Here is a 21321-nt window from a genome sequence, read left to right as displayed (position 1 = left end):
TAAGTAGCCTGTACTCTTTAAGAATGCCAAGGTCAAGAAAGACAAAGAAAGGCTGAGGGACTGTTCCAGATTAACCCTGAAAGTTAGACATAAGAACTCCACGCAGTGCATGATCCTGGACAGGGAAAAAAGCGGTAACAACATGTGACAGAACTGGAATGCAGACTGTGGACCTGACAGCAGTATTGCATTAATGTTGAATTTCCTGATTTTGATTCTTGCGCTGGGATTTGTAAGAGAATGTCCTTGTTCTTAGGAAATACACAGTGAAGTATTTAGCTATCTCCAACTTCCTTTCAAATGGACCAGAAGAATACCCCAATAATGTGCTTATAAACATTTACGGAGGGCTTCCTTGGTGGCACAGTGGTTAAGAATACGCCTGCCAATGCAGGGGACACGGGGTCGAGCCCTGGTCCGGGAAGATCTCACATGCTGCGGAGCAACTAAGCACGTGCGCCACAACTACTGAGCCTGCGGTCTAGAGCCCGCGAACCACAGCTACTGAGCCCGTGAGCCACAACTACTGAAGCCCGCGCGCCTAGAGTCCGTGCTCCGTAACAAGAAAAACCACCTCAACGAGAAGCCCACGCACCGCAACAAAGACCCAGTGCAGCCTAAATAAATAAATAACTTCATTAAAAAAATAAAGTGCACAGCTCCGCGGCGTAAAGAGGACCAGGCCCCTCGGTGGGAGGCAGCGCTTCTCCGCTCCACCGGACGCCACGCTCGGCTGTCCGCCCTCCAGCTGCCGGGGGTGGGGGGGGCGCGGGGGGGGCGGGATCCTTTCCTCCACCGCCTAGGCCCTGCCCAGCCCCGGCACCGCCCCCTGAGCTCGAGCATGCGCGCAGGAGAGGGATAGCGGCGCGGACCCAGAGCGCACGCGCAGAGACCCGGAAGTTCCCCTGGGTGAGGGAAGAGCTGACCCGGAATCGCTGGGGAGGGGTGGCGGCGGAGGTGCGACGCTCACCTTGGTGAGCAGAGGCGCGGGCTGCGGGCGCCATGGTCTTCCTCACGGCGCAGCTCTGGCTGCGGAATCGCATCACTGACCGCTACTGGCGGGTCCAGGAGGTGCTGAAGCACGCGCGGGTGAGTGTGCCGTGCGCCCCGCGCCCCCGCCTGGCCCGGCGCGCGCGGGTCCCGCCGACCGCCTCCTCTCCCGTTTCTTGACCAGCACTTCCGGGGGAGGAAGAATCGGTGCTACCGGCTGGCCGTCAGGGCTGTGACGCGAGCGTTCGTGCAGTGCACCCGAGCCCGCAGGCTGAAGAAGAGGAACCTGCGGACGGTAAGCGCGGCCCGCTCGGCCTCGCCCCGCTGCCCCAGCCCTCCCGAACCCGCGGGGCCTCGCGGCCGCAGGTGCACCGCGCCCGGCGAGCCGCTCCTGTGCACGCGGTTCGCGCGCAGCCCCGTTGGCACCGGCTGGGCCCGATGCGGTGTGCGGGTGTCGGGGGCGCGAGGGTGGCAGCGGGTCCGGCGTGGCAGCCTCACACGGAACCTGTTGGACAGATGCACGCAGAACTTCCCCAGCCCGGCTTCCCTGCAGCGCTCAGATCTCTCGCTGCGCCTGGAGCGGACGCCGCTGCCCCGCCATTCTGGCCCTTCTCGAGGCCCCTGCCTCCTCCCCTCCAGGCCTTCACCTCCTTGAAGCTTCGACCTGGACCCTTGCTACGCCCGGAGCTGTGTCTGCCCCAGAATCTCTTGCTCATCTTTGTATCCTCCCTCGGCGCCTAAAGATGTGTGTGGAGTTAATGCTTTACAGCGGGCATTTGGATAAAGAGCACCAGCTTTTGCTCACTGTTCTTTATACTTCAGCCTGAATAGGACACTGACTTTTTGTATTAGCTCTTACAAAAAAACCCTTTTAGTCCAGTGACAACCTTCGTTGAGAGGTGTGGATGTAACATACAGCTGGTTCTTAAGCATCTCAGTGTTTCTCATTTCAGCTCTGGATCAGTCGAGTTACAGCTGCTTCCCAGGAACACGGCCTGAAGTACCCAGCATTCATCCTCAACTTGATTAAGGTATGGTCGAGGATGTGGTCCTGCCGAGACGTTAAACGTCTTCATAACCCGTCCAGTTGCCGTGGTCCAGCAGCGTGGGCAGTGGAATGTTAGCAGCCCAACATTGCTTTTGTTCTTGGAGTGGTGTTCTGGTGGGTTCGGGGACGCACCACACTGGCTCTGCCGCTGTCCCGCTGGTAGCGGAATTGGTAATAGGGTATGTGGCACCAAGACATAAGCCCTGGTGTTTCCCCGTCAAGAGAAAAAGGTAGAAAAACTTGGCTTTAACTTTAAAGTTTAATTTCAAAGCTTTTACACTGAATGAATTCTGGTGAGGTAGCAGATCAAGTTGAATCGTAGTCAAAAAGGAGGGAAACATCTTGGAGGGAATAAAGCAAGCATGTGCCACCGAATCTTGGTCACTTGCCTCTGGTGAGTATGGTATTCCCTCTGCTTTTGTGTGCATTTACGTTTTTACTTGAAAAGCTAGGGGGAATGGGTCCTTGTGCCAGGCCCTGTGTCTGGCACTTTACAAAGATCCTCAGGGTAAGTGTAGGTGCGACACCTCTGTTTTACTGATGGGGAACTAGGCTCAAAAGGAGAGGGACTCTGCCCACAGCACAGGGGTCCCAGGTGGTAGAACAGGACTGACTTCTCCTGCACAGCTGCCTTTAATGTCAGGAGACCATCCCCTCTTCTTTCTGCACCCCAGACTCACTGGCACTGTCCATCCATTTTCTGTTGCTTCACTCGATAGAGGACTTTGGCTCTCTCATGTAATGAGCGCCCGGTTTTGATCTTAATTCCTCTGCTTGTGCCTCACACACCTTTTCTGTGTCTTATTTTTCATCGTTTGTGAAATGGAAATTGTGGTTTCCTCTTCCCATCTGCCTTAAAGGGTACCCCAGGCCAGAAGTCTGGCTGACAGCCCTTGGTTTCCCCCCCTGCCCCCCACCCCCCTTCTCCTCCCGCGTCCTGCTTGAACAGGACTCACCACTCCCTCTCCCCCACTGGGGCTCAAGTGGTGTGTGCTAAGGTGATTCAAATCACAGGGTGCTTAGCCGTGTTCCAAGTCTTCCTGTGTTTCACTGAAATGCATTTCTGATGCTGATACAGGCTCTAATTTTCTTCCCAGTGCCAGGTGGAGCTCAACAGGAAAGTACTTGCAGATCTAGCCATCTACGAACCAAAGACTTTTAAATCTTTGGCTGCTTTGGCCAAAAGGAGGCGACAGGAAGGATTTGCTGCTGCCTTGGGGGATGGGAAGGAGCCCGAAGGCATTTTTTCCAGGGTGGCACAGCACCTCTGAGGGGGATGCTGACACCCACTGACTGCCCTTTGAGGCTGAGCATCTTAGGAAAAGTTTTTTTCTTCCCCCATGTGATGATTATACTAAAATAGGGACTAAGAGTTATTTGTCAACAATGAGTAAGTTTGACTTGCATTTGTGTTAATTTACATTTCAGTAACAGGCCTGAGAGAAAAGGCCCTATCTGCCTCTTTTGGCACAGGTTCAGAAATCTCACATGGATTGTGTAAATAAAATATTTGTGTTCTTTGGCACAAACACCTTGGGTCGGCCCTGCCTGAGTGCCCGTGTGCTGGGTGGTAATTAGGGCAAGGCTTCCCCTAGGAACCCTAGATCCTCCTGCAGGCTGGGGGGTGGCAGCAGGCCCTGCTGTTGCTTGACCTCCCCCTTCCCCTCCTTGGGTTTCCAGCAGGGACTCCTTGGCGCAGCTCTTCAGCCACTGAGCACTAGCTGGTTTCCCTCACTCCCCAGACCAGCAGGCAGGGTGGCTGTCCGGGTCCTGGGCTCGCCTTAGCCCCCGCAGGCAGGGTGACCATCAAATCACCTGGGGAGCCTTAATGTAAGGGTCTCGGCCCCTCCCCCAAATAGCTGACTTCATTAGTTCCGGAGTCAAGCCCAGAAATCTCTGACAGGGGCCGCCTCACAACAGGTCTACCAGCCCTACTTCCCTTACAGCCCTGTCCTCCCCCTCTGACCGCTCCCACGCAGAGGTGTCCACCCTCCTCTTGGGCTGGAATGGAACTTGTGTGCCCCTCCTGCTCAGGAACAGGGCCTTCCCTTGGCCTTCTCCAGGAGCCTCGTCTGCATTCTGAGCCCCTTCCAGCTCTGGCCTCCTGTCACTGGGTCTGTGAGCAGCTCTGCCACGCCCTGATAGCTCTCACCAAAGCCGTCTCCTGGTCCCCAAGTCCAAGGGACACAGCCCTTGCCCCGGAGGACCATGCGCTCCCTTCCCTCCAGGACTGCCCTCCTTCCCCTCCCGCACACACACGCTCTGCTCTAGGAGAGCTCTTCAGGCCCACCAGAGCAGTCGCTGTCTGCTTGCTGATGACCCCTGCGTTTACCTGGCAATGCCCGCCTGACCGCACTCCGAACCCCCATGCTGGGCCCTGTGGCGATGCCGTCCCCCACCCTTTGCCAGCCCTGCCCTGGAAGTCACCCCCCTCAGACAACACCCATCTCCAGCTCAGTACAGAGCCGGTCAAATCTTTTCACTCTGCCCACTTTCCTCCATCCTCACGCGGGTGAACATCTCTTCCAGCTGCAATTACTGCTCTGGCTTCTTAAGAGGCCCCTCCTCCTGGCCCTTGTCGCTGTGTCCAAACACGGCCACTGGACCAAGCACTCGGGGGCAGGTGCCTGAGTCCTGTTCTGCCATGCTGAGTGCAGCGCCTGACTACGCACCTTGGCAGAAAATGGTTCATATTGAAAACAACAGGGTGGAGGATACAAAGAGCTCTCTGGTGTGGCGGACCAAGTTCTGTGCAAGATGCACTGCTGGGAAGGAGCTGCCTTCTCTTCGTCCATCTTGATAAAGGCAGGTGGGAACGTGGCAGACAACTGTGGGCTGTTCCTGGCACCCCTGCCCTGGCCACAGAACCAGGTTTCCCTTTGTGCTGTGGCCGTGTCCCCAGCTCCAGAGTCTGGCCCTGACTGTCTAGAGCCATCAGTTTTTCCCTTTCCTCTGGCCAGTCACTGTTAGGGGATGGACAGGCAGCCCAGACAGGGCCCACAAGAAACAAGTTGTTTCCTGGAGTGTGCTGCTGTGGCCCGCAGAGAGGAAAGCTCCCTGAGCTGCCGGCTGGGGTAGGGGAGGTGGGGCACTGTAGCCACGTTGCCCACAGAGGTGAAGACAGGACACTGGCGCTTAGTTCGCACAGGTCTGAGCTGCAGGATCGAGTCTCAGCAGGAGTGAAGTCAATGGCACCACTGGGTTTGGGCAGGTTTGAGTTGGGTGCAATCACTGGCAGTTCCCAAGTGTTTGAACCTGCCCCCACCGAGGCTCCTACCCTGCAATCTCCTCTCCAACCTGCCCCCCACCCCAAGCTCCCCCTCACCCAGTCTTGCTTTCCCATCATCCTCACACAGGTTCTTTCACTGGTCCTGGTGAAAGTTTCGGATAACTGTTCAGCAACGGATAACTAGATAACTCAGATGCTGTCGCAGCTGAGGCGAGAGCAACACTGCTGTCAGCTGACGTAAAAACCACCAGAAGCTGGCGGTCACTAATCCCGAGAGCGCCTGATACAACAGATGAGGAAACGGAGGGTCAAACCCCTGGATGGCTCCCCGCTGTTGGCAGGATAAAGTCCAAGCCCCTTCCCATGGACCCCGGGGCATCCCAACCTGGCTCCTTTCCTCCCAAACCTGGGGGAACTCATGCCTCTTGCAACTTTGTAGCTGCTGTGGCTTTGTAGAAACATCGAATTAAACGTTTACAGCTACCTTCTCTCTCCTTTCTGGACTCAGCTCTGAAGGCGAGAACTTTGGGAATCTGGCGTTAATACCTGTACCCCAAGACCTGGACTCAGTAAAGGCTAGAGAGTAATTGACCGCGCCGGCGGCCACAAATTAACTCAGGGAAACAGCATCTCGTTGCTGCTGTGTGTGGGCTAGGGGACAACTTACTAGCGCGTGCGCCCATCCTTTCAGGTCGGGGGCCTCGGAAAACTCCGACAGCTCCATTCAAGCCCTGGACCACATGCCCGAAGGACGCAATCCAGGCCGAAGGAGAGCCGCCCCCCGGCCCCGCCGCGCGGGTCCTGGGGGCAGGGGACGTCCCGCCTGGCCCTGCCCACGCGGGGTCGCCCCCGGGGCCCCCAAGCCCCCCTCAGCACCCGCCGGACCCCTAAGGAGCCTGGGGCTGCGGTGGGAACCTAGAGAGCTCCCGGGTCTTTGCACGGACTGCACGGCCGGACCGGGGCGGTTAGCCCATAAATACACGCCCGGGGCTGGCACCTCCGACTAGTGCTTCCGGGTCGTGGCCGAGACCGCGGTCTAGCCCGGCGCCGCAGGGCCTCCTGGGTAACAAGCCCGCTCCCGCCCGCGCCGGGTTCCGGCGTCCGCCGCGCCGCTGACGGACAGGCGGCTAAGCCAATCGCAGCAAGGGAGCGCCGGGTGGCCTGCCGGTCGAACCAATGGCACGCGGCAGGGCGGGGCGGGGCGGTCGCGGCCGTAGTGCGTCTCGGGGAGCCGCCCTGTCGGGAAAGAGCCCAAGAGGGAGTCGGCGGCGCAAAATGGCGACGGCGACTGCGACGGCCGGGGCCGGGGCTCCGGGACCGGCGGCCCCCGCGGCAGCGGCCGGCACGCCGGCCTCCGGGGGCGCAGCTCCGGGGTCGCAGGGGGTGCTAATTGGGGACCGGCTGTACTCCGGGGTGCTCATCACTCTGGAGAACTGTCTCCTGCCGGACGACAAGCTCCGCTTCACGCCGTCCATGTCGAGTGGCCTCGACACTGACACGGAGACCGACCTCCGCGTGGTGGGCTGCGAGCTCATCCAGGCGGCCGGCATCCTGCTCCGCCTGCCGCAGGTGAGGGAGCGGCCGCGAGCCTCGGGCCGAGGTAACCGCCGCGCTGGCGCCGGGAAGGCTGCCGGCCCCTTTGTTGGCGGGGGGGCCTTATCCGGAGCCCACTCCGTGTCCCCGCCCGGCACCCGGGCGCAGCGCCGATCCCCTCTTCGGACCCCGACCCCGCTCCTTATTCTCACCTGGCCCCGGGCCCACCGGCCGACCCAGGCCCAGGGAGTCCCCGCTGCCGCCCACCGGAGGTGATGAGGGAGGCGAGGCAGCAGGACGCGAAGAACCTTTGTGGACGCGGAAGCATTTTAGTTTTTGACTTTTTGTTAGGAGTCTCGTGAAACCTAACAATTTAACTTTGAGAGCTTTGAATTGGGTTTTGAAAAGGATGGAACCTTTCTCTTGTGCAGGTTGCCATGGCTACCGGGCAGGTGTTGTTCCAGCGGTTCTTCTACACCAAGTCCTTTGTGAAGCATTCCATGGAGGTGAGGCTTCCTCCCGTCTTTCTTTCCCTCAGAAACGTGTTGACAGGAAACCTGGGTTTGTTGCGTTGCCCGTTGCTCAGAGGAACGAGTACTTGTCTCCCAATTGCAGCGCTGTACTTGGGGGGTTGGGAAGCCCCCTGTACTGCAGAGGGTTTTTTTCCAAGTGGCCTTTTTCTCAGGGTGCACGGCTCTTAACCGCCGTTCTTCAGCTGTTGGAGACTGTCGTCCTTGGAACAAACATCTCTGTGTTGCATCGCTTACGTTTCAGCACGTGTCAATGGCCTGTGTTCACTTGGCCTCCAAGATAGAAGAGGCTCCAAGACGGATACGGGACGTCATCAACGTGTTTCATCGCCTTCGACACCTGAGAGAGAAAAAGTGAGTTTTTATCAGACCTGTCGTACGTATCCGTCTCTGTTTTCACGGTTATTCCGTTACATTAACGTTTCTGAAACAAGGTTTAGGGGGTGAGGTTTTAAACCTGTGCCCAGGAGGAGGCGTGGCGCCTGTGGCGGGGGTGGGGGGGTGTACCCAACAGATGCTGTTTAATCAGTGAAGGAACCGCAGTCAGGAGGACAGGGCGCTGTGGCTGTAGTTTGGCTGTGGCCTTCGTTTCGTGGTTTGCCCACGTCAGCCTGAATGCTCTAGAACTGGGTTCTCAACCTCAGCACTGTTTGCGTTTTGGGCTGGATGATTCTTTGCTGTGGGGACCGTCCTGTGCGTCGCAGGATATTTAGAAGCATCCTTGGCCCAGGCTTTCCAACGCTCCAGCTAATGGAGGGCCTTTTTAAAATGCAGCCTTGGCTGTTTAAATGCCATGCTTCTGTTGGTGTTTTGGTTTCCCCTTCATCCTCAATACACCTGCTTGTATCTTGAGGCGGATGGACGGCATGTAGTCCTTGGGCCATGAGATCGTGAGACCCTCCACTCTGTTCAGGCGGCGTTTATCATCCGTAAAGAAAACAGGGAGAGGGTCATTGAGGCGGGGTGAGTAGGTCAGCGCTGGGGTTTGAGGAAAACTGTGGTTTTGTTAGTTACAGGAAGCAAACTTCCTGACTCTGTATCGTGTTTAGATTGTCACTGTTTGGGGGTAACCCGTGGGATTTGATAGGCTTTGTTTTATTTGAGCCTTATGCAGATCGTGTGCTTTGTATTTGTAGAAAACCTGTGCCTCTACTGTTGGATCAAGATTATGTTAACTTAAAGAATCAAATTATCAAGGCAGAAAGGCGAGTTCTCAAAGAGTTGGGTTTCTGCGTCCATGTGAAGCACCCTCACAAGGTGGGTATGAGGCCCAGCTGCCACATGAGTCCACCAGAGTCATTGCTTCATTCTCACCTAGATTGGAAACTGAAAAGGATTAAATGTGTTCCTCATTTGGTTTTCCAGTTTTTATCTATAATTGGAAAATAACTGTTTTCTTATTAGTCTTCTTGTATCATGTTTATCTTAATAGTATGTTTCTAAAAGTTTTGGAAATTGCATCTTTTAAGTTTGAGCTTTCAAAAATGGTGATGAACTTGTAAAAATGAAATCTGTCAGTTTACTTTTTCTTTCTCAACAGCTGTTTTTCTAAAGCTGCTATAGTAATAACTTTATTTTCTTATATTGGGGAATTGGAAGAATTCTGAACCCTTTATTTGGAGATGAACGAAAGCTATTTTGCACTGTGTATCAGTTGAGCATACGATACCATGTATATCTTCTATGTTACACTCAAACGTGAAGAGTGCTATTTTCATCTCTGTTTCCACCTTTTTTTTACTCGGGGTTTCCTCATATCTTCTCTTGGTATTAGTTCAGAATCTCGGTAGATTACTCACCACACGTTTAAGAGCTTTTTCTTCATTTGCTGAAAGTATTTTCACACCACGTTTTGTATACGTTGGTGACTGGGGTACAGCAATGTTCAGGGCAGGCTAATCTCACTGGTGGAAAGTGTGTCGAAGACGAGAATGAGCATCAGCCCTGTTCCGGCCGAGACAGACTTGAGTGCAGCTAGGTTCTCACGCGCGTTCGTGGCACCTGGCTGCAGAAGCAGGGAGCGGGCGCGTCGGCAAGAGCTCCCCTCCAGCTGAGCTGTGCACGGGGCGTGCGACCGGGAGCCACCCCTGGGATCTAGGACGAGGCCCTTATTTGCTGCATGGATGCCCTCAAGATCTGAATTCTGGGTTCTCAAGGTGCTTGATAATAATTGCCTGACCCATATCTTCCAGATAATCGTTATGTACCTTCAGGTGTTAGAGTGTGAGCGTAACCGACACCTGGTCCAGACCTCATGGTGAGTTGGCCTTCCTTGTTTTATGAGACCAGCCAGGGCAGTGCAGGAGTTTGTTGATTTGAGGCACTTGGGCAGTGGGTAGTCGGTCCCATGACTTGGTTGTGGGCTGGAGTTGTCTGAGTGCCCAGGGTTCCTGCCATGTAAATTCCAGCCAGACTCCCCAGATATCAGGCACTGGTGGAACGGTAAGGTGGCCCATACCCGCCCTGCCCCTGGAGGAGAGCAGTCACTGGGCTGCCCTTTGGGGGCTATGGACTTGGCACGTAGGGGTCTTTCCCTCAGCTGCCAGTGTGGACTTAGAGGTTCACGGTAATGTGGACTTAGAGGTTCACGGTACCGTGAACTTGCTTCTGACTGCCTCGGTCAAGGGAATCCTATGGGAGGAAGAGGGGGTGTAAAGCCTTCCTACAATCTGGGGACTGATTTTAACAATGCATTTGCTAGAAGTGAAGCCTGAAGTAACAGTTCAGAGCTGGGTGCTTTCCCACAGAGTGAAGTGTGTAAGGGTCATATTTTTGCTGCCTGAATTGTCTGGTGCTGTGCTGTGTCTAATGGAGAACCTATTTTGACTTTTCTTTTCTGTACTCTTTCAATCAAAGGGTAGCCTCTGAGGGTAAGTGACTAAGACTTCTCCTCTCCTGTCCAAGCGCTTCGGTGCAGGGACAGCGGCCGTCCTCAGCCAATCCAGTGCAGGCTCTCCGCCGAAGGCTGGCTCTAGATGGTGGTATGCGCACGATAGTCTAGTGCTGGCCCACTGCTGCTGTGGTTCTCTGACGATTGTGCTTCTTGTTAATCCTCTGTCGTGCTTGGTAATTGTATTGATTAGAGTTGATAACTGTCTTGACATGAATTTTGTCCATTTGAAACTGCTCTACCTGTGCAATAAAGATGCAGTACCTTTCTCTTTAAAAAAAATGGGAAGCTGTGAAAACTGGCTGGTGGGAGTTCAGACAAGTGTGGGATGGTGTTTTTATTTCTGAAAGTCCTAGAGTTGCTCTTTCAGCACTAAGTGTTGACACAGTCTAGTAAAAGGTGTGCATCTTTAAATCATTCCATGGACACTTTTTATATTGTGACTTATTTCAAAAATAGCACTTAAGTTTAAGTATATGTTTTGAGGACTTCATTTGTATTTTTTTAGGACCTAAGAGTAAACGGTTTAATAATATTATCACTATCTGAATGCTAAAGTTTTTCTTATTAGAACCAAAAAAGTTACTGACGGTTATGTTCATCAAATGTTTGAACCGTTTACTTGCAACTCTCGGGACATGTGGCCTTGGCTCCATCACACAGGCTTTTCCTTGGTCCCCTCTGGGTGCCTGGAGCAAGAGCTTCAGAGCCAGGTGCTGCTAGTGGGCAGACGGAGAATTTATCACTGAGGAATTTCTCCGTGAGTTTGTAGGTCACCTTCTCCAGGATTTTGGGCAGAGATAACCAGGGTGGGGGGTGCATCAGTCAGACCCCAGCACGACTTGGCTCCCCTCTGGATGGAGCCTGGTACCATGGGGGGATGTTACGAGCACTAAATACGTGACCTGTGCAACTGTTTTCTTGTGAAATTAGTCTTTTGTTTTTGCAATGTTGATAAAGTTAAGGTGAGATCTGATTTTTGGTCTATTAAATCTTAGAGAAATATATCTAAATGAAAATGTTGAAAATGTAGCCAATGTCAAAACTCTTTAATTTTTTTAAAAATGCAAATGTTTTGTATTTTTATATCTTCTAAAATGTGATAAAGTTTTTTAAATGTCCTGATTGTGATGAAACTTGTAGTATTGTGATGCTTTTATGTGATTTTATGAATGTTCATTTTAAGACTCCTTGTTGAAATGGGACAGTTTGGAAACGGTTCTTTGATAAGCCTGAGAAGAGGATTTCCCTTGGGGCACTGAGCCCTCTGCATGATGTTCCCATACACCCAAGCGCGTTTTCCCCCCTTTTCAAGTGGACTCCCCGTGTGGAAGAAGCCACGCCGTGAGCACCTCTCCCCGGAGAAGGAGTGCAAGAGGACGACTTGTCTCAGAAAGGCCCTCGCAGGCTTTGTGCTGAGCCCGTTCATTTGAGTTTGCATGTTTCTCTGCACCATGGATTTTGAGCATTTAGGTTTCCTTAATCAGATACGTTGAACTGCCACAGTAGACATCTTTCTGAGGCACTGTGTTTTGCATGAGAGCAGGCCAAAGGTTGAGAGGGAAAAGTAAAGTTAAAGTCGGTTCTCTTTCATAGCAACACATATTGTCTGACATTCAGCCAGCTTTAAAAAATTTTTTCAGTTATTTCCCTGTCTTCCTGTCGTGTATTCAGAAGAAGCAGCTAGAACGTTTCTCCATGAACTTGTGAGATTCACAGGACTGTCTAGCTCTAAGTCCTGGCAGTAGACTTACTTAGTGGAGCAGTGACTTGACTTAGACAGTGCAGACAGGTGGTGTGGGCATTGCCACGGGCGTTGCAATTCTTCCTGCATCTGCTTTTCAGGAACTACATGAATGACAGCCTTCGCACAGACGTTTTTGTGAGGTTCCAGCCTGAGAGCATCGCCTGTGCCTGCATCTATCTTGCTGCCCGGACACTGGAGGTCAGTGCTGGGCCACCCCGGGGGATTCACCGACCCCAGTGAACTTCTACATACTGTGCTTCAAATTATGCTCATTGGAGCCAGTAAAAAGCCTACTTGCTGGTGACCGGCAGGCTTGTTTTTATTGCCGGAGAATCTTGGCGGCAATGAAAAAAAAGTATAACGGTGATTACTTTTTTGTGTTTACAGATCCCTTTGCCCAATCGTCCCCATTGGTTTCTTTTGTTTGGAGCAACTGAAGAAGAAATTCAAGAAATCTGCTTAAAAATTCTGCAGCTATATACTCGGAAAAAGGTTTTGTGTCTTTTCACGTCACGTGTTCCTCTGTGTTTGACTGGAAGCATCTGGTCTGAATCCTGCACTCTGGCTTTTCTAGGTTGACCTGACCCACCTGGAAGGTGAAGTGGAGAAGCGCAGGTACGCCCTTGACGAGGCAAAGGCACAAGCCAAGGGCCTGTTGCCTGGCGGCACCCAGGTGCTGGACAGCACGTCGCGGTTCTCACCTGCCCCCAAGCCGGGTGAGCGTCAGGGCACACGTGTGCTCCTCTCAGGGGTGGCCCTCCCCTCCCGATTTCTCTTAGAATCACGTCTACGGCTAGTCTGAGCACTCTGGGGGGCTCCTAGGACGTCTGTGTTTCTGTTTTCAGTAGGAAGGGGTATGGACAGGCTCCTGAAATGGCTGTTCACCCAGTCTAGCCAAATAGTTTGTCTTTAATGAAAATCTCATAAATCTGGAGCAGTAGATCATGTTGTCATATTCTAGAGTTAGGTGTGACGCCTTTCCCCGGTCCTGGAGGAGCGGGACGGGTGACCTTCCTGCGTCTGGTGGTTCCAAGCCCGGCGGGGAGCAGGGAGTCACGGTCAGCAGCGGCAGTCCTGCGGGAGAGGCCCCACCTTGCTTGGCTGACCCGTTTCTCAGCAGAACAGCTGTCGGGTTGTAACTTCTCATACTTGATTCTAGCGGAATCCCCCAAGGAAGGCCAAGGAGACAAACCTTCCCCACTCTCTGTGAAGAATGCCCGGAGGAAAGTGGAGGGTGTGAAGAGAGCCAAGGCCGACAGCCCGGTGAACGGGTGAGTGTCCGCGTGCCCCAACGGGCCGCTGGGGTTGGCTGCAAAGACGTGGGGTCTGAAACTCTGCTCTCCGCCCTGTTCTCAGCTTGCCGAGGGGGCGAGGGGCTCGAAGTCGGAGTGGGAGTCACGAGCAGAGTTATTCCAGGTCCCCGTCGCCATCCGCTTCTCCTAAGAGAAGGTGTGTGCCGCTCGGGGCGCTTGGGGCTGCACCTGGCAGGGTGGGTGTCTTCCCTGGGAGGTGGTGTGGCCTCTCCTCAGGACAGTTGCTCCTGACCCAGAGGTGGGCGGGGTGGGCGGTCATCCACCCAGTGGTCTCCTTCACAGGAAAAGCGACAGCGGCTCTACATCTGGCGGGTCCAAGTCACAGAGCCGCTCACGGAGCCGGAGTGACTCCCCACCCAGACAGGCCCATCGGGGCGCTCCCTACAAAGGCTCCAAAGTAAGGAGCTACCGGAGGTCCAAGGACTGCAAGTACTCTGCCCAGAAGCCACACAAGTCTCAGAGCCGGAGCTCCTCCCGCTCTCGGAGCCGCTCACGGGAACGGGCGGATAATTCTGGAAAATACAAGAAGAAAAGTCATTACTGTAGAGACCAGCGACGGGAGCGTTCTCGCTCTTACGAGCGAGCGGGCCATCGCTATGAGCGGGACCACCCCGGGCACAGCAGGCACCGGAGGTGAGGGCAGGCTCCCTGAAGGTCTGCCCTTCGGCCCTCGGCATGCCCACCTCGGCCACTGGCCCTGGGGCGTGACTCTTTCTGGAAATGGTTGTTGACTCGGGACTGTGTGATGAATTTGGAGATGGAATGGAGAGGCCAGCAAGCCGCCCTTTAGTGTGGCCCGGGCCCAGCTCACCCCGCCCGCCTCAGCAGCAGCCCTGCTGGTTGCAAAGGCGGGGTGCGCACGTCCCAGTGGCGTGGCTTGGTGCTACGACAGGCTGTCTCTTCACTTCCATACCGATACTCAATTACGTTAAACCAAGAAAATGACTTTTCGAACCTTTGCCTATATTAGGTTGTACTTATGTACGTATTTTGCAATGTTTCACTATGAGAAAATGGCCTTAACAGCCCCTCACTCTGTCCACGTTGTAAATAAACATGTTTAATACAAGTTAAAGCTATACGAAAACTCAGAACTTGAATTCTGTCAGCTTAAAACTTGTGTAGAGAATTCTGATTTTTAAAATGTGAAGGTATTTAGATCTGTGTTGAAAGTCGTATATTTTTATCTGTGCAATGCTGAGTGCAGGCCACCAGCTCCTAAATAGAGAAGTTTCCTATATATGCATTTTATGTGGTTAAATAAACACAATTCTCTCTACTCAGGATATTTGGAACGTTAAAGGGTTTGTGGTTTGTCAACGTGCTTGCTTGCTCCCGTGCACAGCTGGCAGTACCTGTTCTACTGGTACGTCTGTGCTGCCGTCTCTCATCTCATTAAAGCGTTGGGTTTTGTATTGAGTTTTTGTGCACCTGCTCTTCTGTGAGGGTTTGTGAGGAGTCTGAGCTGTCTGCTGCTGGTGGGGTAGAGGGAGGGTTTGAAAAGAACATAATGGTCTGGAGTTCCCTAGTGCCTGAGGGACATTGGTTTGTAATGCGCTTTCGTCAGGTTTTGTCAGGCTGGCAGCAGCCAGGAACAAGGACCCCAGAGGAGCATCACCCCGGTGGGGTCCTCCGTCAGAATGGGTGGCGGGCGAGTAGACAGGTTGGTGGTGAAGGTGAGCAGGATGGGTGTGGGGCCTGTCTCTGGGTGCTGCGTGTGCTCTGTGCAGATCGAGGGCTGTTGGGCCTGTCCTGTGCCCCGTGTTGGCTCTCCCCAGACCAGCACTGCTGTGTGGGTGGGAGGCGTGGCCTTCCTGGAGCCAGTGGGCCTGGAGAAAGGTGCTTGAAGTCAGTACAGCCAAGGTGTGAAAGCGGCAGGGTCAGTGCCCAGGGTGCAGGTGGCTCACTCTTATGATCAAACCACAAAAGCCTGGGGAGGCCGTGCAGCTGGAGGGAGGGGTGGGCTCCAGGACGTGTTCAGAGACCTTCCGACCTGGGAACCGGAAGCAGTCCCTTGGGCAGAAGGGTGTCCTCTGGTGACTCAGTTACAGAGCTGGGCCGGGAGCCTACGGTTTCTGCCTTCCTACTGGCCTATCGTCCACTCCCCGCTTAGCCAGGTTGGGGCCTGGGGGTGTCCAGGCCTGGCCATTTCCTGCCTAAGACTCACTGGAAGCAAGCAAGCCTCCCAGTAGAGCCAATGAGACTCCCCACATCCCAGTGCCAGCAGGAGCCCCCGCACGTCCATTCTTGAGATCCTGCCATCCTAGCCAACCTCAGCGAGGACAACGGAGCCTTTCTGGCCTAGATGGGTGAAGTGGTGCCCTCGGAGCCCCCTACCCTGAGGAGCAACGCTGGGTCTTAGCCAAACACCATGCTCCACGGAGGCTTCTTTTGGTTTTCGGACAAAAACTTCCCATGGGCACAGGATGGGAGCTTGTTTGCTTTGAGGAAGGAAAAAGCTCCACCTATGCAAAAAGCGTTAGACGCGGGGCCTCCTCTGCTTATCCAGACTGGCAGAGAGAGGAGGCTGCAAGCCAAAGGGATGGGGCGGCGGGTCCAAGACCCCCGAGTCCTTCCTGACGGCGCCCCGACTCTGCCCCCAACGCCCGGCACGGCACTCCTGGCGTCCGGGCTGCAGAAGCCCGGGCCGAGCCGCCGTCACCTGTCTGCCAGCTTCCCTCCTATCCTCGGGAGGAGGGCTCGGGGGTGGAGGCCACGCCCCGCAGACCCGGCGGCTCCGGTTCTTCCCCTCCGGCCCCAGCAGCCGCAGTATCTCGGGCCACTTCCGTCGCCCCTGCAAACCCTATTTCCGTCGACGGGATAACGTCCCTTCCGCAGTCCCGAAACGCCACTTCCGGCCTCCCGGGACAACGGGCCCCTGACCCTTTGGGGGGGGCGACGGGAGTTTGGGCCACGCAGGCGCAGAGGGGCCCCCCGGGGTTGTGGGAAATGTAGTTTTCTAGCATCCTCAAGGGACAGGCGGAGCCAGCGAGCCGTGGGAGGAGCTGGGGCGGGGCGCGGGGGGCGGTTCCTCCGGCCGGAAACCGTCGCTTTCTGGGCCGGGTGGGACCTGCACCGACGCGGAGCGAGGCGCCGTGGGGCGCTAGGGGCCGCTGGCCGTAGGAACCAGCGGGCGGCCCACGCGGGCTGGGGGCCAGTTTAGGTACGGACCGGAAGTGCCTTAGCGCGGCGGCGGAATGGCCAGCTGAGACTACCGGTTGCGTTTGGGAAGAGTCGGCGTGAGGCTGCGGCGTGTGGGCTCCAGGGACGGCGGAGGCGACCGCGGCTGGCTGGGGCTCGGGGCCTAAGACCCGAGCGTCCACACCACCCGCGCGGTGGGCGCCTCGGGGTAAAACTAGGTTCAGGGAGTCAGTACCTGCCCAGAGTCGCGCAGCTGGGGAGCGGCGGAGGGTTTGAGGGAGGGAGCCGTGCTCGAAGCAGCGTTCTCGTGGTGGGATAGGGTGGTGAGGGAGACGGGGTGCGGGAATCAGGGCGAGACCGGAGTCCCCGGAGTGACCTAGGCGTGCACCTGTGTTCCAGCTCGGCTGAGTGCCTGGGGCCGCCGCCAAGCACAGACCATGTTCATGGTGCGCCTGACTTCCCAGCTGCTCAGGGCTGTTCCCCGGGCAGGTGAGAGGCCCCGTGGGGGCAGATGGGCGGGAGGCGCACCTGGGTTAGGAATGTGGTCAGCAGCTCAGTTCCCCCCGCTGCTGTGCCTCACCAGCTGGAGGCGGGGCCCGGCCACAAACTACCTCGTAAACGTCCAGATTTCACAGAGGGGAAGTCTGGGCCTGAGAATGTCAGCAGGGCTTCAGGAGGTTCTGCTCCCCAGACCCGGTGGCCGTGCATAGGTCGTGTAGCCCCACGAGCAGTAACTAACTGTGCCATCTTGTCTCCTGCAGGTTGCAGTGGGCCTTGGCCTGTCTGCGGGGTGTTGGGCAGGCATGCCTGCAGGCCTCGTTACAGCATGCAACCAATAGGCCCAAGTGGGGTTGCCTCCCTCCCTGACCGGCGGGTCCACATGGAGCTTGAGGAGATGCTGGTCCCCAGGAAGATGTGTGTCAGCCCCCTGGAGAACTGGCTGACCGTTCGCTACCTCCTGCCCAGACTGGACGCTGGGGCCCCAGAGATTGTGTCTCCAGCCCAAGTCTATGAGTGTCCGCCCAGCCAGGTGGGGGAAGGGTTCGAGCAGGGGGGTAAGGACGTCTGGGACGCACCCCAGATACAGTGCAAAAACGTGCTCAAGATCCGCCGGCGGAAGATGAATCATCACAAGTACCGCAAGCTGGTCAAGAGGACCCGGTTCCTGCGGCGGAAAGTCAGGGAGGGACGCCTGAGACGGAAGCAGGTGAGCGTGGGCCCTCGGTCCAGAGCTGGGCAGGGTGGTTGAGGTGCGTGGCTGTGCCGCAGACCTGTTGGTGGTCCCTCTCTCTGCCCTCGCAGATAAGGTTCGAGAGAGACCTGAGGCGCATCTGGCTGAAGGCGGGCCTGAAGGAAGCCCCCGCAGGCTGGCAGACCCCCAAGATCTACCTGAAGGGCAAATGAGTCTCGTGTGTCCCTCCCCCAGCCCTGTTACTGCTGATGACCCATTGTAATAAATATTCAGAGAACTTAGTCATCCTTGCCGGCCTGGACCCTCTTCTGCCTGGGGTGAGCTGTCTTGGGGTTGAGGCTGGCACCAGCGTCTGCTGTTATAAGAGACACAAGGGCCCTGGGTGGCAGATTGGCGGTCCCTTCCCCGAGCTGGCCCTTGTCCTGGTGCCAGGGCTGCAGGAGTGACAGCCTGGCTTTTCACGAACTGGTGCCATGGGGACAGCTGAGCAGAGTCCCAGCCCTGCCCCTGAGGAGCACGCAGATGGGAACTGTGCCAAGGGGACCAGCTTGGAGGTTAGGGAGTGCCCCGATGGAGGTGCTGATGTGATTAGGATACACGGTTGACTCTCTGTGCAGTCGAAAAACCCGAGCAGAGCTCATAGTCAGCGCTCCTCTGTGGTGCCAGGTTCAACCAACTGTGCGTCGTGTGGTGCTGTGAGACCTACTCACTGGAAAAAACACATGCGTGCAGCTGGAGCCGCACAGTTGAGGGGGCAGAGAGGGCCTCACTGGGGAGACGGGGAGGGGAGGCAGGAAAGAACCTCAGAGATGATGGGTGGGGTCCTTCAGACCCTGCCACCTGGGCCTCAAGTGCAGTCCCCTGCTCAGCTGCAGCTGGGGACCCGTGGCCTGCTGTGAGCTCCTTGGCCTCTGCCACTTTCTGGGGCCCTGAAGGGGGGTGGCGAAGGGCTCACCAGGAAGGGATGGCCCACTCTGGAAGGTTCAGGGTTGGGCTGGCTGAGGAAGGGGTGCCGTTTATGGAGCTGGGGAAGCGTAGAGCCTTAGTGTGAGCTAGTGGTCCTCAGAAATTTCAGATTTCTCCTGCATGGAGGGGAACGTGTTATCGCTAATAGTGAGGGGCCCCTGGGCCTCTGTATCCAGGCTTGGGGGGCTGGACTGCAGGCGGAGGAGCCTGGTCAGAGTCCGTGAGTGCAGGTGAGGCTCGTCCTCATCCTCAGCGTCTGCCCTGCTCCTGATACTGGGTTCAAGGAGGGAAAGGTGGGTACGTCTCTCCTGAGCCCCGGAGTGGCGTCTGCGAGGGGCACAGTTCTGTTGCTGATGCCCCCGTCCCGCTTCACACCAGGGCGGTGCGGTCTCCTCGTGTTTTGTCAGAGATGCGTCTGTGGCCTGGGTTGGGTTCCCTGCGGGTTTAGCAGATCTGGGGGCAGGGGGTGTGCTTGTTGGACGCGGGCTTCCCAGCATTTCTCCTGGAAGGGAACAGACGACCCCGATGCTTCAGTGAGCCAGGTGGGCCCCTGTCCTGTGCATGCCTGCCAACTGGGTAAGCAGGCGTCTAACCGTGGGGCCTGTCTGAGTCCCTGTCCATCGGGGAGATGGGCTCATAGGGTGGGCGTGAGAAGCGTGAAGCTGACCCTGACCTGGAGGAGACTAGAGGCCCTTGAGGGCACAGGACTGCTTCTATGGGTGGCCACTAGGGGGCAATGATTAGGCTCCTGGCAGCCCTTGGGGTCCCGGCTGAGGACCAGGACACGGGCATCCTTCCTGGGTCTCAGTTTCCTCAACTGTGGGTGGGGCAGGGGCCCCAGGGCCAGGGTCTGGGCCTCAGCAGTGGAGCCTCCCTCGGGTGGAATTACCATGCTCTCTTGGTGCCAAGTCCGGCCCCAGCTCCACCAGGCCTCCCAGCAGGGCCTTGGCCTGCCAGTGACGCCCTTGGCTGACGCCCACGGCCGCTGAGCAGCTGCTCCCGGTGTTTCTTCCAGCCCCCGTGTGGGAGCTGCCCCGTGGCTCACCCCACCCTTCCCTGGCTGAGTCTGGAGACAAAGCTCAGCTGGGGCCATGAGTGCTGGGGATACAACTGGCCGACCTGTGCAGGGGGGTGCAGACCCAGACGCCTGGAGGCTGCCAGCTGGCAGAGCGCCGCAGGGCCCTGGCACCCGGGTCACCTGCTCCAGCCGCCTCCACCGTGAGGTGGGTGCCAGCTGGGGCGCCCCCAGAAGGCAGGCTGCCCAGTGGTTCCAAGCCACGCGGCCTCACCATTCCTTCACAACAGTGGTTCTTAAGTGGGCATTCGGCCACATCTGGAGGCAGTTTGGGTTGTCCCAGTGGGGGTCACAGTTGGTGGAGGCCGGGGATGCTGTGAAACGCCCTACAGTGCACAGGGCAGCCCCTGCCCAAGAGCAGGTAGCCCCGGACATCAGTGGTACCATGGTCGAGGCCCCTGTTCCTGAGGTCACCGATCCTGTCGGGTCAGCTCCTGAGCTGGCCCAGCCCTGCTCTGTCTCCCCAGTCCCTGTCCCTTCCCCTGCCCTGCAGGCCCTGCACCTTGGCAGCCCTCTCCCTGCGCCAGCTCGTGTGTGCAGACCTCATCCTGCCTGTGGCTTGGGTACCCTGGGCCCCAAGCATGATCTCAGGAGGTGGTTTGGGGGTTTTATTTTTACTCTAGCTCCCCCCGGACCACCAGAGGCCTCTCCCTACCTCCCGACGGGGCCTCCATCCTCCCGCAGCTCCTCCCCGCGGCTCCTGTTCTAGCCCTGGGCACCCCCTGAGGTGGGGCGCAGAGGGAGGGCCCGTGCTGTGTGATGTGGTTCTGGCCTGTGGTCTGCGCTTAGCCCGTAGCAGTGCCTAGGGCTTGGGTTCAGCCAGAGGAGGGCCCCAGCGAGGGCTTGAGCCGATGGGGGTGGTCTTGGGCACTGACTGGGGATCTGCCTTTTGGACCCAGTGTGGAGGCACCTCGGTGAGCTCAGCCGCCGCCCCTTGTCCCTGTGCTCTTCCATGCCTGGGGCACGGCCAGTGTCTCCTGGCCTGGGCGTTCCTGCCCACACAGTGGGCCAAAGAGGGAGCCAGGCCGGGCTCAAGCCCTGCGGGAGGATGTGAGGCTGGACGCTGGGCCCTGGGAGGGGCTGGCTGGGGCCCTGCCCCAGTCAGACACGCACATACGTGTGCGCCCCCAAACTGCATGCAAATAGCTGTGCTCCCCGCCGTCCGAGGAGCCTGCAGGCTGGCGAGGGCGATGGAGGGCCTCGGCGTGGGCAGAGGTTGGCCTCACTCCCCTGGCCTGGCCATGGCCTGCTGAACTTGCCTGGAAGGATGCTGGAACCTGGGGGGACAGAGGAGGCAGGGAACATTCCTCTCCGGGTCTGAATTTTGGAAAAAGCCGCTGAGGGGCTCTTGAGCTGCAGCCCCAGGATGGGGCAGAGGAGTCCAGACCTGGGTCTGGAGTTAGCCTGAGGGTGGGGGCCGGGGGCGACAGCCCCTGCTCCCTGTCGGATTCTGTCTAGTGCTGTCCTCAGCCTCACAGGGCACTGCTGGACCATTTTTGGATGAGCAGACTGAGCCGTGGCATTGGGTCCCTCACCTGACCTGCGGGTCACACGTCAGCCGAGCAGCAGGGCTGGGGCTCGAGTTCACCCCAGCTGAGACTGCCACCTCCCAAATTGGAGTTCTCTGTGTGGGGTGTGGGCGGCCTCTGTGTATTTTGAGGATCCTT

The 21321-nt window shown here is 56.9% G+C and overlaps 3 protein-coding genes across 8 annotated transcripts; all 3 read left to right on the top strand.

The window, feature by feature from the left end:
- Positions 1-901: 901 nt before the first annotated feature.
- MRPL20 (mitochondrial ribosomal protein L20) lies at positions 902-3564 on the top strand. The gene is made up of 4 exons (XM_079930230.1): positions 902-1089; positions 1175-1285; positions 1944-2021; positions 3136-3564. Exons 1-4 carry the CDS (start codon positions 1003-1005, stop codon positions 3307-3309), a joined length of 450 nt encoding a protein of 149 aa, XP_079786356.1. The 5' UTR covers positions 902-1002; the 3' UTR covers positions 3310-3564.
- Positions 3565-6271: 2707 nt separating this feature from the next.
- CCNL2 (cyclin L2) lies at positions 6272-14699 on the top strand. 3 transcript variants are annotated; one of them, XM_079914615.1, is made up of 11 exons: positions 6272-6836; positions 7232-7306; positions 7575-7684; positions 8467-8587; positions 9523-9587; positions 12066-12165; positions 12355-12459; positions 12542-12683; positions 13127-13238; positions 13324-13416; positions 13563-14699. In XM_079914615.1, the coding sequence occupies exons 1-11, from the start codon at positions 6444-6446 to the stop codon at positions 13915-13917; spliced, it is 1671 nt and encodes a 556-aa protein (XP_079770741.1). In that variant the 5' UTR covers positions 6272-6443; the 3' UTR covers positions 13918-14699. The 3 variants fall into 3 exon arrangements, with proteins under 3 accessions (XP_079770741.1, XP_079770743.1, XP_079770742.1); XM_079914617.1 differs by lacking the exons at positions 6272-6836; positions 7232-7306; positions 7575-7684; positions 8467-8587 and adding an exon at positions 10187-10396 and having other exon boundaries at positions 8594-9587; XM_079914616.1 differs by lacking the exons at positions 6272-6836; positions 7232-7306; positions 7575-7684; positions 8467-8587 and having other exon boundaries at positions 8594-9587; positions 10187-12165.
- Positions 14700-16344: 1645 nt separating this feature from the next.
- Positions 16345-17920, top strand: AURKAIP1 (aurora kinase A interacting protein 1). 4 transcript variants are annotated; one of them, XM_079940213.1, is made up of 4 exons: positions 16345-16443; positions 16821-16910; positions 17183-17628; positions 17724-17920. In XM_079940213.1, exons 2-4 carry the CDS (start codon positions 16859-16861, stop codon positions 17823-17825), a joined length of 600 nt encoding a protein of 199 aa, XP_079796339.1. In that variant the 5' UTR covers positions 16345-16443; positions 16821-16858; the 3' UTR covers positions 17826-17920. The 4 variants fall into 4 exon arrangements, with proteins under 4 accessions (XP_079796339.1, XP_079796341.1, XP_079796338.1 ...); XM_079940215.1 differs by lacking the exon at positions 16345-16443 and adding an exon at positions 16454-16615; XM_079940212.1 differs by lacking the exon at positions 16345-16443 and adding an exon at positions 16478-16629.
- The last annotated feature ends 3401 nt before the right edge of the window (positions 17921-21321 follow it).

Source organism: Stenella coeruleoalba (genome assembly GCF_951394435.1).
Source record: "Stenella coeruleoalba genome assembly, chromosome: 1".
NCBI lineage: Eukaryota > Metazoa > Chordata > Mammalia > Artiodactyla > Delphinidae > Stenella > Stenella coeruleoalba.
This window is presented reverse-complemented; position numbering and strand designations above follow the sequence as displayed.